This window comes from Protomyctophum parallelum (assembly GCF_964188405.1).
Source record: "Protomyctophum parallelum genome assembly, chromosome: 14".
NCBI classification, from domain to species: Eukaryota; Metazoa; Chordata; class Actinopteri; order Myctophiformes; family Myctophidae; genus Protomyctophum; species Protomyctophum parallelum.
Window position 1 is genome coordinate 15,987,881 of NC_139709.1, and position 19,679 is coordinate 16,007,559.

General features: G+C 43.6%; 1 protein-coding gene across 2 annotated transcripts in view; it reads left to right on the forward strand.

The window, feature by feature from the left end:
• piezo2b (piezo-type mechanosensitive ion channel component 2b) overlaps window positions 1–19,679 on the forward strand; it is a 131,775-nt gene that overhangs the window by 103,632 nt on the left and 8,464 nt on the right. For both annotated transcript variants that reach the window (XM_083782150.1, XM_083782149.1), the window contains exons 35-49: window positions 1,343–1,509; window positions 2,214–2,407; window positions 4,143–4,319; window positions 5,725–6,339; window positions 6,736–6,994; window positions 7,419–7,598; window positions 10,073–10,285; window positions 10,922–11,021; window positions 11,771–11,903; window positions 12,346–12,493; window positions 12,650–12,864; window positions 15,560–15,718; window positions 16,912–17,059; window positions 18,484–18,672; window positions 19,377–19,466. In XM_083782150.1, coding sequence (XP_083638276.1) covers window positions 1,343–1,509; window positions 2,214–2,407; window positions 4,143–4,319; window positions 5,725–6,339; window positions 6,736–6,994; window positions 7,419–7,598; window positions 10,073–10,285; window positions 10,922–11,021; window positions 11,771–11,903; window positions 12,346–12,493; window positions 12,650–12,864; window positions 15,560–15,718; window positions 16,912–17,059; window positions 18,484–18,672; window positions 19,377–19,466 — 2,987 coding nt within the window. The remainder of the gene's footprint in view (window positions 1–1,342; window positions 1,510–2,213; window positions 2,408–4,142; window positions 4,320–5,724; window positions 6,340–6,735; window positions 6,995–7,418; window positions 7,599–10,072; window positions 10,286–10,921; window positions 11,022–11,770; window positions 11,904–12,345; window positions 12,494–12,649; window positions 12,865–15,559; window positions 15,719–16,911; window positions 17,060–18,483; window positions 18,673–19,376; window positions 19,467–19,679) is intronic.

Here is a 19,679-nt window from a genome sequence, read left to right on the forward strand (position 1 = left end):
GGGTTTTGATGCATGAGCTCTCAATACTTCTGCGTGCAGATAGGGGATGTGCTGTAGACTGTATAGAATAGTCTATTGTGTATTTCCCTTAGGGTAGGTTAGCCTGGGTGACATTAATGAATGGAAGACCATACAGTATGTATAGTATGTATAAGTACAGACATAGGAAATAGTCTCTGTAAGAGTTTAAGGGATTTATTGACATAAATGAATGGGGGGGGGTACAGGTTCCAGGAGTCTTTGGGGAGGAGGTTGTGTGGTGGTGGTCATCTTGCAGCATGCATGGACTCACCCCCTGCAGGAACCTGTGGAGGGAGAAGGAGAAAGATAGAAGGAGAGACATAGGGAGGGAGGAAGAGAGAGAGAGAGAGAAATGGAGTGGTAGGGGATGCGGCTGAGGTGGTGACAGGGGTGGAGGAGGGATACGAAAAGCATAGAGGATTCTGGGTGGTTTTGGGCGGGTATAAATAGGGTCAGGTGGAGGGCGGACAGTGGTGTGAAAGGTATAAATAGGGTCAGGTGGAGGGCGGACAGTGGTGTGAAAGGCAGGATCAAGGCATGTTCCTCCGCTGCCTGAACATCTGTTGTCCATTTTATGTCCTGTCCTGACCTATCCTTACATTTCAGGAATCAAATTCCAAAATAGCAAAAATAGCAGATTTCAAGCTCGAAAGCTTGTGGATCTGCTACTTCTGATGCTTTTGTGTGATGACTTGTGTGTGATGACTTTATACATTCAAGTAGGGCATTCATTTACGAAAAAAGTAAAACACAAAAAGTTAAAATATGGATATGAGGACAGTAACAATATAGGACATCTGACTGTCCCTCTATGTGTATGGAGATTGTGGCCAGACAGTTGATCTGTGTTTAGTTTCTACTCCCTCTTGCTGTGACTCACCGACTGAGTGTGACTGAGTTTTAGTTGTTCTCTTTCTTCGAGCCGGTCTAGTATTTGGATGTGGGGCGCACTCATAGGGTATTAAAAGGATAGAGACTGAACTGGCGCGAAGCTCCGCCCCCTCCGCTATTCATGTCAGTGGAAGTTGCTCAGTGGCGTTTTGAAGCACCCGGAAGGCTGCCGGAAGGACCGTCTACGCTGATTCAGCATTTGGGCACCAAATTTTGGTGCCCAAATGCGGAAGTGCAGCTGGGCTTTAACATTGAGCGCTCGGTTGCACAGGGTTTCCTCGTCAAGAATCCACGGGTCCGCCTGCAGTCCTTCCTCTTACCACTAGGGCCCAGCGCTTCAACATTGGAGTGCCTAGCTGGCCCCTTGGGCGCACTGCAAAACACAGGACCTATGAACCTTATCTGGTTTACACATTCCCTCCCCAAACAGACAACATCATCAAGAGGGTCTTCAACATCGTCAAGTTCACCTGGGTGCTGTGCCAGACCACGGTGGAGAGCTTCACCAACTGGATGAACGACATGTGCAAGGAGCACAACGACATCTCCACTGTGCTGCGCATCGAGCGCTGCATGCTCACCCGGGAGGTCAAAAAGGTACGCTCAGAATGGACTGTTCATTTATCCTGTTCTAAAAGGTACGCTCAGAATGGACTGTTCATTTATCCTGTTCTAAAAGGTACGCTCAGAATGGACTGTCTTCATTTATCCTGTTCTAAAAGGTACGCTCAGAATGGACTGTTCATTTATCCTGTTCTAAAAGGTACGCTCAGAATGGACTTTCTGCATTTATCCTGTTCTAAAAGGTACGCTCAGAATGGACTGTCTTCATTTATCCAGTTCTAAAAGGTACGCTCAGAATGGACTGTCTGCATTTATCCTGTTCAAAAAGGTACGCTCAGAATGGACTGTCTTCATTTATTTTGTTCTGGCCTGAGCCACTGCCACTCTACCTCCTCTAGTGCAGCGGTTCTCAAAGTTTTTCATGTCAACAACCCCCCAACATGTATTTGGCCGCAGACCCCCCATCGGAAATTATTTTGTGTCAGTGACCCCCAGAACAGAAGATTTATGTATGCTCATAGCTGGCTGGCTGGCTGGCTCATAGTTGGCTGGCTGGCTGGCTGACTGGCTGGACAGACAGACAGACAGACAGACAGACAGACGGACGGACGGACGGACGGACGGACGGACGGATGGATGGGTGCAGCTTGTGTGTGGACAAACTTAAAGCAGAACACAGAACTTTATTTTATACGTTTATTTGGACTCATCAGAGTGGGGGTTGTTTCCCCATGCAGGGTAATGTTCCAAACAGGGAGAGCATCCACGTGTACTACCAGAAGGCCATGAGACTCAACATGTCCAGACAGTCCAGCCTGGACCCCTTCAGCGAGGACGAGGACGGCTCCGGCTCTCACAGGGTGCGCAGGCGGAGGGGAGATTACCGCATGGAGAGCCAGGACTCCATGGCATCCAGGGACAGTATGTCCAGGTAGCGTTTTATTTCTGCATTTATGTATATGACCGTGAAGGTAATTTATGTGCTTAGTTGGACAAAGGACTTTTCGTCGTAACGATGGTGTCACACAGAAAAAATAACCTCCTTTATATCTGCTATTGTTGCGATTTTTTGAAATAGAGAGCAGAGACTCACACCTGTGTGAACAGAGCGATGTTGGAAAGTTTTTGAACCTATCGGCCTATCGGCCAAAAAAAGAAGAAAGATACTGAATCCGTCTTGAGAGATTATACCTATAAAACATGCCTAAAATAGGCATGCCAGTCAGGCTTACCTGTAATTGATTAAATTAATTATTCTCCTTGCTGGATACTTAACTAAAACTCTCGACTGTTGTGTCATTTTCATCATAGGCATAATTCTGTGATTTTGGTACCATGCAAATCAACATACATTACATTTGTAATAGTATTACACTACAGTGTGTGGGAGTAATAGTGTCTGCACTTTGACACCGTCTGGTTTATCAGACCAAACAAAGTGACTGCATCATTTAAACTCGCTGTGAGGCGTGTTGATGGTGGACATCATTCAGCCTCGCTGTGAGGCGTGTTGATGGTGAACATCATTCAGCCTCGCAGTGAGGCGTGTTGATGGTGGACATCATTCAGCCTCGCTGTGAGGCGTGTTGATGGTGGACATCATTCAGCCTCGCTGTGAGGCGTGTTGATGGTGAACATCATTCAGCCTCGCTGTGAGGCGTGTTGATGGTGAACATCATTCAGCCTCGCTGTGAGGCATGTTGATGGTGAACATCATTCAGCCTCGCAGTGAGGCGTGTTGATGGTGGACATCATTCAGCCTCGCTGTGAGGCGTGTTGATGGTGGACATCATTCAGCCTCGCTGTGAGGCGTGTTGATGGTGAACATCATTCAGCCTCGCAGTGAGGCGTGTTGATGGTGGACATCATTCAGCCTCGCTGTGAGGCGTGTTGATGGTGGACATCATTCAGCCTCGCTGTGAGGCGTGTTGATGGTGGACATCATTCAGCCTCGCTGTGAGGCGTGTTGATGGTGGACATCATTCAGCCTCGCTGTGAGGCGTGTTGATGGTGGACATCATTCAGCCTCGCTGTGAGGCGTGTTGATGGTGGACATCATTCAGCCTCGCTGTGAGGCGTGTTGATGGTGGACATCATTCAGCCTCGCTGTGAGGCGTGTTGATGGTGGACATCATTCAGCCTCGCTGTGAGGCGTGTTGATGGTGGACGGCATCCTCTGAAAACTGAAATGCCATGAAAACGGCCCTCAGTGATTTAGAGGTGTAATGAGGTGTCATGTTAATCCCATGTGGATTGTGCATTTTAAGGCAATATGAAGAAGTGGTATCAGCTTGGATGCACTAGCTGGTGTTGTTTTGAATTTATGGATCGGCTAATTTTTTTTTACATTGGATTGAAAAAATATATATAGTTATGAAAAATTCTGTTTCACACATCTTGTGTTATGGGGGTCTCTGGCATGGAATCCTTTCAGCTGAGGTTCCGTGGCCAAATACACATCAATTTGGGGGACCTTGTCATAAAAATGTAATTATAGCAAACATTTTCATCATAGTTTTCACTCCATGTCACTTAACACTATTGAGGGTTCCATGTCCACCTCTCAGTGCCTGCACTGAGAGGTGGACATGGTGCTCCAACATGGAGATGCTCCATGTTGTTCTCATGTTGTGACCATCATCCCCACCATTCTGTCCATCTCCCAGCGCCTGCACTGAGGCCACCATGCTGTTCTCTCGTCAGTCCACCCTGGACGACCTCGACGGGATGCCCGAGTGCATCCCCAAGACCAGCGAGCGTGCGCGCCCCAAGCTGCGCAAGATGTACGGCCTGGACGTCTCCAACAACTCCTCCGCTGACAGTGGCAGCAGCCTCCTGTCCAGGTGCACAGTCTCCTCTTCCTCCTCCTCCTCCTCATCACCTCCATCACCCTGCCCTCATCCATGTTCACCTCATCCATGAATATTTTATGTACATTATGGCTGTCCCGTCATAGGCGATCAATCAGTCGGTTAGGGAGGACTCATTGATTATTTGTATTTACTTATCCAGTTTTCTCTTGTAATCTCTAGATATAATCCTTTCATTATATGATTTATTGACTTTCCATAGGCAGTAGCGTAAAACGTCGACCTGAACATGCAGATATCATGCATGAACGTATATGCAGAAAACATAATGACAGGTTTGTTGACCAATCGATTAGCGAACAAATTCCTGTGACTTTTAGTCCAGGGATTCTTAACGTTTTTGGCTGGGGACCCCCGGAAATGTTTTGGCTATGTCTCGCGACCCCCGCCTCCTCCCCCCCCCCCTCCCCAGCCCCAATACAAACTGACTGCAAAAATAACCTTAATAATAGAGAAAATATATCATAAATGAATACTGAAACCAGATATAATCATTAAGGATAGTTTATGCATGTACTATGTGTACTATGTAAACTCTTCATATCCATTTTCCAGCCATTCATTTGCAAAAACAATATATAATAATAATTGTTGACAGCCGTTATTATCTACAGTAAGCAGATCAGTGGAGTAACGACAGTAAGACATCCTTAGTGAGTTTTGTGTCAGCAACCATGTGCTTGGAGTTGGTGTCACATTTTTCTGTTGGGTGTTTATCACTTTAGTGTTTCAGTATGTGTCCTTCTTTCTAAACCGGTCTTGAATGTGAAGAGTTGTATTTATTGTTGTGTTCTTTTTGGTCATCACTGAGGTAAATTCCCTTAAAATGTTTCTTCGTTAAAGTGTTAGTCAGAAGAACTTGACAGCAGAATGGTATCACTATCAAACGCAACTTTATGGAATGACAACCCATTCTCATTTCCAAGCCGGCAGATTTTGCAGCTCTGTCAGTAGCAATGAAACGTCAAGTTCTTACTACGGTATATATGACGGGATGCCCTGAAAGTCAAGTTTTGACATGTTGGGATGCCATGGCAGCGTCACATGTTGACAAAACTATGCCAAAACCTAACCTTAATCCTAAACCTAACCTCACAAACTATGGTGAGAGAGAGAAAAATAAAATGGGCGTACCCATGGTGGGATTCGATCACAGCAGGTTGGGATTACTGGCTGAAGTTCTAATGTGTATCTTTGTAGTCGTATACTATAGGGAGTGGCAATAACTGACACCTACTATCTGTGAGAATGTGTTGAGGATGACTATGTAAAGATTTTCCTTTACATCAAAAGATTTCAGATTTTTGAATTGAGAAGTAAACTTCCATTGACTGTCTCTCCATTTCATATACACTGTATGTTGGTGTCTCTTCTGCAGCGAGGCCACACAGTGCTTCACACTCTACTCCAGACAAGGTACCGCAGACACCATAGAGGAGGTGGAGGACGAACACGACCAAGGGGAGGACAAGCACCCGAGGACAGAGGGGACACTGGGGGCGGCGGAGGGGGGAGGAGGAGGCATCTGGGGAGACATGACGGAACCCGGGGAGGAGGGAGAGCCAGGGCGGCGAGAGGAGACGCGGATGCACCACGACGACGGAGACCCCTGGAAAGGAGCTGAGGAGACGGAGGAGGAGTCGGCCCTCTCGGGACAGGACAGGGACCACCACTACACCACGGAGAGCGAGGAGGAGGGCGGAGGCGCCATGCAGCGGCGGTACATGCAGATGGAGGACGGAGGGGGGCGAGCGGGGCTGCTCTACACCCCCGACACGGACGCCTCCAAAGCCTCGGACAGCGGCGTGGTCGAGGTGCCGCCCAGCTACAGCAAAGCGGTGAGCTTCGACCACCTGGTGAGCACGGACGACAGCGACGCGGACCGCAGGAGGCTGATGGCGTTGTCGCCGAGCAGCCGCTCCGACAGCCGGTCAGACCTCCTGCTGCCCTCCATGACCACCGAGCTGACCGCCGGAGAACTACTGCTCAACAAGTAAGTGGTGCAGTGCAGTGGTGGGAAAAAGTACTCAAAGTAAAAGTATACTGCAATATAGAACTACTTTGTTAAGTAAAAGTACCGGAATTCAAGATTTACAAAAGTATTGGTATCAAAATGTACTTCAAGTGCCAAAAGTAGAAAGTAGTCTTTATGCAGAATGTCTCATTTAAAGTTTTCAAATGTTTAAAAAGATTATCTACAAGCCACACACACTGACAGAGGCTGCATAGCTGAAACGTTTGTCCTTGTAAAGGTATGGAGAAGAAATCAAATAAGTTAACTCACTCCTGTCACTCTGAGTTCGACCAGTCACTTGACTTCAAATGAAATGACACTGATGTAATGACAAATGAAAATATCTATTGTTATCCCCCCATACCTACCATCAAGGATGTTCTATGACGAGGAACTGGATCAGTCAGACAAGTTCTACGGCGGCCAGCCTCTGATTCTGCAGCTGTGCTACGCTCTCTACAACCTCCTGGTGGCTCACTCACAGTTCGTGTGCTACCTGGTGATCATCATCAACAACATGGTGTCTGCGTCCTGCGTCACCCTGGTCCTGCCCATCACCATCTTCCTGTGGGCCATGCTGTCTGTCCCCCGGCCCAGCAAGCGCTTCTGGATGACTGCCATCGTCTACACCGAGGTACTACTGGGTGACAAACACAGACAGCTGCTAAACAACAGCCTCAGCATGCTGTAGAAAAAGGGTTCCCTTTTGGTAACCTCATTATGTCGGGTGGAAACCTCATGTCCAAAACAGTGAAGGCCTATTCATTCTCCAGTTTTCGGTGATGAGTTATTTGGTGTAAAAAATCTAATATTGTTTTTACAGTATTTTTGTTGTTGATGTGAGACCTGTACTAGCTCAAAATGTTTCAAGCTTGTGGATCTGCTACTTTTGATATGATATGATCAAGTAGGGCATTCATTTATGAAAAAACACAAAAAGTTAGAATATGGAGATAAGGACAGCAAAGTGGTTATTTTAAACTGGCTCATAATGTTAAGAATTTAATTTGAATGGTGTGCCCCCCCTCGTTGACACAAGGAACTTGTCCCCCCTCTAGGTCACCATTGTCATCAAATACCTCTTCCAGTTTGGCTTCTTCCCCTTCAACCAGAACAAGCTGGACAAGAACAAACCCTACCACCCTCCCAACATCATCGGAGTGGAGAAGAAGGACGGCTATGTCCATTACGACCTCATCCAGCTGCTGGCTCTGTTCTTCCACAGATCCATCCTCAAGGTGCAATACACACATTCTTAACCAAAAGGGCAACCGGAACAGTGGGCACCTGGTAATTCTGGGCACCACAAAAAAGTATATATATTTATATATTCGTTGCTATCGGGAGGAAACCACCTAACTTCATTTTTTAGGTTTTTGATTTATTTGCATAAATCTGTGCTATTGAACGCCATTTACGTCTGTGTGTTGTTTCGAAAATATTGAACCAATGAAAAGTAGTAAAAAGCACTTGGGACAAAACCTCTTAACTCCATTAGACCCTCAAACTGTCTGCTAAAGCAGCTGCCTCCACCACCTCTTCCCCTCTCATGGAAGTAATTGACAATATATAAAGTCACAACACCAACTTCCATGAGGCATTATTGCTTTGTTTTTTCAAAATATAAGGTTTTCTTAATTTTCTTTTAGTTAAGTGGTGTCTTCCCCTGTCTTTATAAATGAGTGGTCAAATACTTCTTGGCCGAGCATCACAGCAGTGTAAACACCACTGATCCTGCTCTGTAGAGGGTATGCGCATGACATCATCATACCCGGATGTTACGCAGGAACGCCTACAGTACTGAGTGGCAAAAAGAAATACTCTACTCTACTAACAAGTTGCTGTGGAATCTGATTAAAGTTTAGCTCATCTATAGTGTCTCCCCTTGCCTCTGCATATTAGCCTGGAAACCAGACGAATCTGCCACAGGAAAAAGATTCCCTGGGGAGATTGGCCTGGCACTCCTCAGTTTGAATTACATCACACCACACCAAAGTTCCAGACTAATATCTACGCAGTGATATTCGTCTGGCCATGCCAGGCTATCTGCACATGACAGGTAGCCTAGTAACAAGTAACAACAAGCCCACAAACGACACCATTGGGACTGTATCTGGATGCAGTCTTTCTAAAGCAGGGGTTTTCAACTGATTATGAACCAGGGACCACCACCCTGACTGAGAATCAACCTGGGGACCACCACCCTGACTGAGAATCAACCTGGGGACCACCACCCTGACTGTGAATTAACCTGGGGACCATTGTTGTGTTGGGAGGGGGGATATCGTGGTGTGGGGGAAAGAAATTAAGCCTTCCATATTAAACTCATGTTGCTGTTCATTGTAACATATTCTATGAGTAAGCAGACACTTAGGATTGATTATGGGCACATTTCCTTTTAATAGTGACTCAACTAGGTAATCCGGTACGGTTTCCCTTGAGATTCTAACTCACTTACTCACCAGTAACTGACAACATCGACGCGTCATCATTTGTCACCAGATCATTTACTGCATTGTTTCTCAACTTGTGGTCAATACGATAAATTCAAATATGAATCTTCACTTTTCTACATTACTAAATGCATGGTCAGGGACCACATACAACACCTTCACGGACCACCAGTGGTCCACGGACCACCTGTTGAAAACCCATGTTCTAAAGCTCTTCAATCTTGTGTTTGGATCTATTGTCTCTGTTTAAATATATCCCTGGCACATGTTTATTATTAATGCATTATTAATACATGAGTCGGTCATTATCGAGAAATAAAATCCCTTCAGGATGATTAAACACCTCGACTTCGACATCCTGTCAGGATCTTATTTCTCGATAATGATAATGACTTATTTTAACTTTGTTAGCCGAAAATTACATTGTTTAAATGCAATCATCGGTTCTTTAGTTATCGGTTCTTTAGTTATAGGCCGTTGAATGAAGCTTGTTTTGACCAAAAACGCAATCTGGATAGAAGATAAATGTATTTAAATAAATCTGATAACGGAGTAAAAAATGCATCATTCATACGAATGGCGAAGAGCGCCCTCTAGCACAATCACTGAAAACACGCCATTGACATCCATGGCAGTCAATGTGTTACATTTAGATGTCAATACATTTGTACTTTTTTCTCAAGTATATATATATATTTTTTAAACATGTTTATTGATTTTCTTTACAGTACAAAGAAGTATTTTCAAAACAATTGACATATATTCCCCCCCCCCCCCCACACATCCCCATGGCAGCACAAATACAAACAAAATCTTATCACGAAATGTTTTGACAACAATAAATACAGAACAAAAATAAATAAATAATAATGACAAAAATAAAACGAAAACGAAAATAAAACACATTACATACAGTTAGACAAACAAATGCACAATGTCCGTCACAGTTTCTCAAGTATATTTTGATTACCGGACTTTTACTTGTAACAGAGTGTTTCTACATCGCAGTATTGATACTTTTTTTTTTTTTTTTAAGATATTTTTTTGCGGCTTACGCCTTTTATTGATTTTTGAAGGGACAGACAGTAGGCTGACAGGAAACGGGAGAGAGATGGGGGGAAGACATGCAGTAAAGGCCGTGTCGGGTTCGGGAGTCGAACCCGCGGCACACTGCGACTGGATTACCAGTCCGGTGCCCAGACCGTTACGCCACGGCCTGGGCCAGTATTGATACTTTTACCCCCCCCCCCCCCCCCCAGTGCCACGGCCTGTGGGATGAAGACAGACCTAGAGAGAGGAACGTACCACTGCATCAGAACGAGTCTGAGGACGAAGGAGGGGAGGAGGAGGAGAAGGACAAAGAGCAGTCTGTCTCCATCCCCTCGTCCCGAGGAGGAGGCCAGAGGAGGGGCTCCACTCAGACACTGACGTCCCTCGCCATGGGGACGTCCATGGACTCGGGACACGTCCAGGTCAGAGTTCATTTTGTCTCATAAAACACTGGATCCCAATCCTGCCATTTTTTTTCAATGTATTTTTATTGAGGCTCTGAAATTTCACAGCTGAACAATCGCCATTCAATGTATATAGAACTGATGAATGAATATCAACATCCTAATACATCCTGATACTGGGGGGTCAAATTATGACAGGCAATTCCTGCTGTCAAAATATGACCCCCCCAGTCAAAAAACACTTTGTTTGAAATAGACACTCATGCTTTCCAAGGTGTGATTTGGGCTGGGAGGAGGAGTAGGACTAAGGTCCCCATACCTTCGTGAACCCTTTCATGTTATCACGGAGGAGATAAGTCAGTTTCTCCAGAGGAACCACAGTCATTACCTCCTTGTACCAATCATCCAGTGTAGGAACGTCTCTATGAATCCAAAGCTTGAGTATAGTCTTTCTCGCTATGTATAAGAGTAGAGCTGCTATTTTTAAAAGATTTGTATACATTTTATACATTTGAAAACCTGTGAAACGGGACATTCTGCATAATGAGTTCTTTCTACTTTTGGTACATTTTGATACTGTTGTTACTTAATTAAGAAATGTGAGTACTTTTTCCACCATTGACTAAAACTAATTAAAACTGAACTCTGGTCCAGGTGCATCACTCCACCCAGCAGCAGACCTACCAGCGCCGCAAGAGCTCCATCAGTGGGGGGTCCCACATCTCCCGGAGGTCTTCTGCTCGCTCTAAAAGAGGTACATGCTATGGACAAAATTAGATGCACTGTATTTATGTGGCTCTTTTACACACACAACACACAACAACAACACGGTGCTTCACAGACATGAAAAGACTCACCTGGCTGCCCCCCAAAATTACATTTCTTGTTTGGTTGATAATGTATTTTTGAAACTTAATCGTGAAAGTCCTGGTAGTTTCTTGCACTCTGCAATATCTCCAAAGCAGAAATTCATTAATTCAGAGTTTTACAATTACAGACTGGTTTTAAAATCCAGACTAGCATAGCTGATATATAATAATCATAAAAGAATAATCTGAGAGGGAGCACAGTGGTGCAGTCAGTAGCACTGTCGCCTCACAGCTAGATGGTCCAGGCCGGGGATGCTCTCTGTGCTTGGGACGTGTTCTCTCCTCCACGTCATTAGCGCCCATGCCATAGGTGGGGTTGGCGAGAGGGCCTTTTTGTGTGGAGTTTGCATGTTCTCCTTGTGGTCACCCGGGGCACCTGATGGATGGGAAAGGAACTGGTTAGAATAACGTGTACAGTGTTCCTTCCATGCGCTAAGATAAGATAAGATAAGAAGCTCACTCATGCATTGAAGGAAGCATGAGCTCGGTTCTGGGATTTGGGCTGTAAGTGTGAACATAGCCTTAGACTGGTGGGGTCCAGTCAGTGCCTGAGCATGTGAGTCTAGGTCAGTGACATCATGCCAGTCAGTGGACACAGTTCATTTACCTCCAGCAATGTAAATGACTTCCACAGGAAGCACGGCTTCCCGCAGCAGCAGCCGGCGCTGTGGCAGCGAGACCAGCGTTCAGCCCAAGAGCCGCAAGCAGCTCATCATGGAGAAGATCAGAGAGCAGCTACTAAAGGGGAAGGCCTTCACCATAAAGAGGTACAACAACACAACACAACACAACAACAGCATGTCTAGAAGTGGATTCACACTTTTGTTTTCAACACTGAGACCTCTCTGGCTGCTCAATCAGATAGATAAAAGGCTGAAAACTTTTTTCCCTTTCCCTTTCTGTGTCTGTAGAATGATTTGAGGATAAAAAGTGAGGACGCAAATTGTGATTGTGATGTGATGTATGATGATTAGAGCGCCCCTCACTTCACACAATTATATATTTTTATGTGCTGGGCTGGGGAGGGAGGATATTTGGGTTGAAACAGTCTGACAATGTCAAAAAGATGAAAAAAGCTCAATTAAAAAATATGAAAAAAGAAGAGAACCGCTGTTTTAAATTATGTCAACTCTTTTTGACAATTTCTTGCATAAAAACAAAACAAAAACAATACTACTTGATTGTTGCTGTGACTGTGTATTCTTGCAGAGCCATGGAGTTCTACCTGCCCATACGTCAGTTCTTCCACAACATCGTCCATCCTGAGTACAGTGCTGTCACAGACGTCTATGTCTTCATGTTCCTCTCTGACACCATCGACTTCATCATCATCGTGTTTGGATTCTGGGCCTTTGGTGTAGGTCCTTCCTTCTTGGATTTTAGATTGACCACTTAAAAGGGATATTTCACTTATCATTGTATCATCTACTCAGGCTTTTGTGAACACCCAGGACAGTTTTTAAGTTTTGCATTAAAGTTCAGCATGCCCTTCCTTCCTCCCTCCTCTGTCCAGAAACACTCTGCGGGAGCAGACATCACGTCGTCCCTGTCTGAGGACCAGGTGCCGGGACCCTTTCTGGTCATGGTGCTGATCCAGTTTGGGACCATGATAATAGACCGGGCGCTCTACCTCCGCAAGACCGTCATGGGAAAGACCATCTTCCAGGTCATCCTAGTGTTTGGAATCCACTTCTGGATGTTCTTCATCCTGCCCGGAGTCACAGAGAAGTAGGAGCTTATTAAGACATATAACGTCTACTTTGGCCCCAGTGGTTCTGAAAGTGAGGTCCGGCGGCCGGAGACCCCACCAGGGGTCCTTGAGTTGGTTCCAGGAGGTCCCCAGCTAAATGTGTTAATATCGTTGCTGTCGGACATAAACCTCTTATCTCCATAGTCTAACTTTGACAGTATTAAAATAAATGCAGATCTGTGATTTGAGCTTGTAGATCTTGAATGGGGGTAAATGGCACAACATATTTTAATGTGGGGATCCTGGAGGTCCTTGCCCTAAGTAAAGACTATTTTAATTTGGGGATCCTGGAGGTCCTTGCCCTAAGTAAAGACTATTTTTCTCAGCCTCAGTTTTCATCCTTCAGTGTGTGAGCCCTTTCTTTTTGTTTATTGGGTCCTTGACATGAAAGCGTTTGAGAATCACGGCTTTAGCCAATGCACAGCTCACTGCAAATGAGGTCATTGTAAATTAAAAACTAAGACAACACTACTAATTGTCATTCATTTCAAACGTGGCGACATCACTCTGCATATGTGTCTGTTTTCCACTGCATTGTTCTTGATTCTGCAATGTAATTTTATTCTCTTACTTTTCTATTGAATTGTATCCAAGTGTTAACACTACGAAGTCTGAAAAAATTTCACTACTACTCAGTCGGCTGAACGGTCAAGGGGACCGTGTTTTTGGTGCGATTTGATTGGCCACTCTCTCCCCCACACGTCCCTCTCCAGCTGGAGAAGACATTGTTCAAGCCTGCATCCCATTTCCAACGAATTAAATCATAATATGTTTCTTAACACATGTTTTCACTCCTAAAATGTATAAAACTAATAATAGGCCTACATGTGAAAAATATATATTTTAACGTTGCCCGTTAGTACTATATTGCAACATGCCTTTTGTTGTTCTTTTTTTTCCTTCCAAAAGAGCAAAGATCACTTGTCTTTTCTTGTGTGTTATCGATGTAATTAATATATGTGACCCCACGCGATGTACAGACTGCTTGACTAGGCATGTAAACATGACATAATTGTATTAATGTTTAAGTGTAATGATGTTATTGACCGGATTGTCCGTAGTCCTCCAGCCGTTAGCTTACAGTTGCTAATATTATAAGCTAACAACATTACTAAAGCCAATGTATTGCATTAAATGCGGCCTGTCCGCGGTAAATTACTTCTACAAGTGAGTCGCGTTATATCTACCTAAATTACCAGCCAAAGTACATTCCAAATAAACAATTATTAGCCACGTTATGTTGTTATATCAGTTTAATTAATAAAAACATCGTTCAGAATACGGCCGTTAGCACTGTGAATTCAACATCCGGTGAGGAGAGGATACGGATCGTGTATGTGTTGTGTATGGAAATCAGCGCATACGGATGTACCGGATGTAAGCCTTGCACACTAAATGCACACTAAATAGCCTTGCTAAATAGCCTTGCACACTAAATAGAAAGCCTGCAGCCTGGTGATACAAAAAATAAACTCCACACGTGAAATGCCACTGCATGTTGAGGAGAAACCCCAGCTCAGCTGCTGTTTATAACATCGAGCAGTTATTGAATTCATGAACATTTACATGCTTCCCTGAGAGGGAGAGAGAGAGAGAGAAAAAGGAAAGTTCCACGGATCTGGTCGCTTGCAGAAAAGTTTACAGATAAAGAAGGAGCTGAACTATTTTGACTGACAAAGAGCTGGCGATATTTAGCCTATATGCCAGAATAGGCTGTGGCTGTGCTGTGAAACAAATTCATCCACAGCAGCAGGCCTACATACGTTCCACGTCGCTTGCAGAAAGAACTGTTCTTTTGACTGACAAAACATTTAGCGGTTCGGGAGGTCTATCTGGTTGGAATTATTCCAAACACTTTTTATTTTGTATCGCGCATCGGCAAGCGTTCTCGCTTCATGGAAAGTAAATGTCGGGTCGAGTCTAACCGAGCATTCAATAATAATAATAATAATAACAATGATAATCATTGTATTCATATTCCTATTATCTTATCAAAATAATAAACAAATTCCAAGTTAATTAACCATCCAAACGTATATGATTTAATTCGTTGGACATGGAATGCAGGCTTGAACAACAACAACATCTCCAGCTGTCTGTTTGTGTGCTCTTTTTTTTTCTCCACCTTTTTTCTTTAGATCATAACTCGCTCATTTTTTGCTCATTTAAAAAAATTCAAAATACCATGTAAACTATGGAATTGGGGCTTTCATTTGGTATATAAGGCGCTATATAAGGCGCTCTCTACGAAACGATATCAAGTGAAAAGGAAATGTCGGGGAATCACCATTAACGTCACCATTATCAAGCAGCGCAAACAAAAGACGAGAGGGGGAGAAAGGGTGACGGCGGTCGATTGGGCCGATTATAGTCAGACTGAGTAAGAGATATATGCCTAAAATCATATTTACAAAACGTTTCAAATGGAAAAAAAAACAGAGATGATTTCAATCGAATATTTAGACAAAGTCATGCAAGGGGAACTTTCTCTGGACTCCATGGGCTAAGAAAATAAACGTTGAAATCTCAAATTCGGTCAGAACGGCTGCTCAGACTTCCTAGTGTTAATGCTCTTAACGTTTTTGTTTAAAGCACTTTGAATTGCATTGTGGGAGAAATGAGCTACACAATTAAACATGCTTTCTCTGCCTCGCCTCCATCTCCACCTTGCAGGCGTTTCAACGAGAACACAGTGGCACAGATGTGGTACTTTGTCAAGTGCGGCTACTTCAGCCTGTCGGCCTATCAGATCCGCTGTGGCTACCCCACCCGTGTGCTGGGGAACTTCCTCACCAAGAGCTACAACTACGCCAACCTCTTCCTGTTTCAAGGGTGAGTGAGTAACTATGGAAACGAGGAATGCATCCGTCCTGTCTTGGAGCAGTAATGACCTGGAAAAGAGAGACGCAAGCACTCAGACGGGTAGTTCAAGTTCACAGTACGTGTGTAACGGGTGCATGGTTATGGCAGAAATAGTCTTTTAGAAAGGAAAACCAGCACTCACCCTAGGATTCTTGTTTATTACAGGTTCACCCCCAGCAGCAGAACATACTGACGTTTCGGCCCAATGGTCTTCCTCAGCGTGAATCAAACATAAAGACATGAGTGTCACTTATAAAGGGGACCTTTTTACCAAAAGAGGGTCAAAACAAGAAAAGAACCAACAAGAAAAAACTCAATAATATCACAATATTCAACATTGGTTTCACAATTTTGAAAAAAGGAGTAATGGCCTAATTAGTATTATTTATTATGCTATTATTAGATTAGATTATCTGGGAAAATGTATATTTTTGATTGACTGAATAATAGATGCTATATAGACAATATTTATCCACTACACTAGACTCCACATCACAACACCTCTGGCCTGGGTTCCGTATTTCCCTGTGTCATGTCAGCACTAAAACAGTTTGCACCATTGCAACAAGACGCCTGCCTCCAAGTGTCTCTAAAGAGAAAAAAGGTACCAAAAAAGGTACTTTTTTGGATAATGGGGCTGTCGGCTTACAAATGTAAACAAAACAATCCTTCTGGACCCACCAAAATTATTACGATTATTATACCTCACCTTTAAAGAAATATCTGTGGATGTATTAGATGTATTGTTTCTTTTTATTGTTTGTCTACAAAAACATGTTATCATCAATATACATTTTTAATAGATCGACTGGCCCACTCAAATGTTTCAAATCATTCGTTATTTAATTTTGTTATCAGCTGTTATCACGTTGAGAAATAGCTGTGCATAACACACAAGCTCACACCCCCATTGTGAGCTTGTAGCTCAGCTTGAAATTTGTCCAAAATAAAGGATACCACATTGAAAGTAGTTAAGACATAATAAAGGGAAAGAAAGAATAACAGTAAAAACTCGAATCGAGCTTGTAGATCTGCTACTTTTGATGCTTTTGTGTGATGCTGTCAGTATGATCAAGCAGGGTGTTAATCTACGAGAAAACACAAACCATGGAGATGAGCGGTTTCTAGCCCGACAGCAATGCAATGCTTTGTATGTCCAACAGGTTCCGCCTGGTGCCGTTCCTCACAGAGCTGAGAGCGGTGATGGACTGGGTGTGGACGGACACCAGCCTGTCCCTGTCCAGCTGGATCTGTGTGGAGGACATCTACGCTCACATCTTTGTCCTCAAGTGCTGGAGGGAATCAGAGAAGGTTAGGCTCATCTGTGGTTTTGTCTGTTGAAGGACGTCATTCAAAATCTGCTTCTTTCTCTCTCTGTCTCTCTCTCTCTCGCTCTCTAATTTACACATCCTACGTGGGTCACATTTCTTTTCCTGAATTCCCATAGACGTGTTTAATATCGCGTCATAAAGGAACTGTGTTTCAAAAATAACAAATCCATCAACTGATAAGGCGAGAAAACGCTAACGTTACCTCAGAGTCAGAACTCAGAAGTATTTCTGTAAAGACTCTTACATTCCGGGTGCATTTGTTTCATGCAATTTGCATTCATGTATACATCCAGACAGAACGCAAACATAACGAAGCGGACACACTTATTTAGTCCACCACCACGTTCCTTTCAGTTGAACCTACTGAACCCACTGGAGAGAGTAATGGAAGTATAACAAGAGCTTGTGAGTAAAATAATAACTACAGTGGATCCATCCATTGGAACACAGGTTATTTTTCCAACACTATTGGACATACAAGATTTCAGCCTGACATGCACAATATAATAGTAGTAATACTAGGAGTTAGTTGTCTGTGTAGGGCAGTCTGTGCTGCATCATAATATAATAGTAGTGGTGTTAATACTAAGGAGTTAGTTGACTGTGTAGGGCAGTCTGTGCTGCATCATAATATAATAGTAGTGGTGTTAATACTAAGGAGTTAGTTGACTGTGTAGGGCAGTCTGTGCTGCATCATAATATAATAGTAATCGTGTTAATACTAAGGAGTTAGTTGACTGTGTAGGGCAGTCTGTGCTGCATCATAATATAATAGTAATGGTGTTAATACTAGGAGTTAGTTGACTGTGTAGGGCAGTCTGTGCTGCATCATAATATAATAGTAATCGTGTTAATACTAAGGAGTTAGTTGACTGTGTAGGGCAGTCTGTGCTGCATCATAATATAATAGTAGTGGTGCTAATACTAAGGAGTTAGTTGACTGTGTAGGGCAGTCTGTGCTGCATCATAATATAATAGTAATGGTGTTAATACTAGGAGTTAGTTGACTGTGTAGGGCAGTCTGTGCTGCATCATAATATAATAGTAATCGTGTTAATACTAAGGAGTTAGTTGACTGTGTAGGGCAGTCTGTGCTGCATCATAATATAATAGTAGTGGTGTTAATACTAAGGAGTTAGTTGACTGTGTAGGGCAGTCTGTGCTGCATCATAATATAATAGTAGTGGTGTTAATACTAAGGAGTTAGTTGACTGTGTAGGGCAGTCTGTGCTGCATCATAATATAATAGTAATGGTGTTAATACTAAGGAGTTAGTTGACTGTGTAGGGCAGTCTGTGCTGCATCATAATATAATAGTAGTGGTGTTAATACTAAGGAGTTAGTTGACTGTGTAGGGCAGTCAGTGCTGCATCATACTGTACGTCTACCGTCTCTCTTCCACAGAGGTACCCTCAGCCGCGGGGGCAGAAGAAGAAGAAGGTGGTCAAGTATGGGATGGGAGGTATGATCGTGATGCTTCTCATCTGCATCGTGTGGTTCCCTCTGCTCTTCATGTCGCTTGTCAAATCTGTAGCCGGAGTGGTCAACAAACCCCTGGATGTCTCCCTGAAGATCACCCTGGCTGGGTTCCAGGTACACGCATGCATGCACGCATGCACGCACGCACGCACACGCACGCACACACACACACACACACACACACACACACACACACACACACACACACACACACACACACACACAGAATACACACTTTGTGATGTTTGATTGATCTTTATTTTAATTGAAAACCAGGTACAATTAACTTTAAACACAATGAATAGAATAAAAAAGTAAGAGATGCAAGAGAGAGCTGGAATGTAAGAAAACATACCGCAATGACCTGCCTATATTTTTGGGAAATGTTTTTTTTGCATGTTGTTTTGTCTCTTGGCTTTATATGATTGAGGTGTGTTGGCAGTACAACAAATCTGATTATGCTGCCTTTGAGTTTTGGTGCAAAACCAAATGCTTGCCTTCTACAAAAGGCCTTCCTCAGCTTTACGAACACAAGGGCTTGTTTGAAACGCTGAGGAAGGCCGACGACGTGCCAAAACGCATCTGTTTCTCTAGTATAGATATAGACTGCTGCTGTGTGTTTGCTGAAAACAAACAAGTTCATAAGAAACTATTCAAGAGAGTGTGGGTATTCCTTTCTCTGTGTATCTTCAAGAATCTGAACCCAGCTATTGAGACTACTCCTTAAGAGATGAGTAGAGCGTGCCTTCTCCACATGGTTTTTGATCCAGTGGGAGATTTGTCCTGCCTTCTACAAAAGAAAATTTCCTTTCTTCCAGCCTGTCTTCACCATGAGCGCACAGCAGAACCAGCTTCAGGATGTAACGCCATTTGAATTGAGGAAATTTGTGAATTCGTACATTGATGACGTAAGTGCACTTATCAGTATTGCATATGCATTGTACATATTGTATACCTGTACATGAATAGATGCAAGATGTCATGTCTGGGATTACTATCAACAAACGGTGACCATGGGAAGGACATGCATCTGATTATGAACTATTGCACCTTTAGGCAGGTTTGAACTGGAAATCGCAGTTATAAAAGACCATTAGACCAACGCTGTAATGACGGAGCTA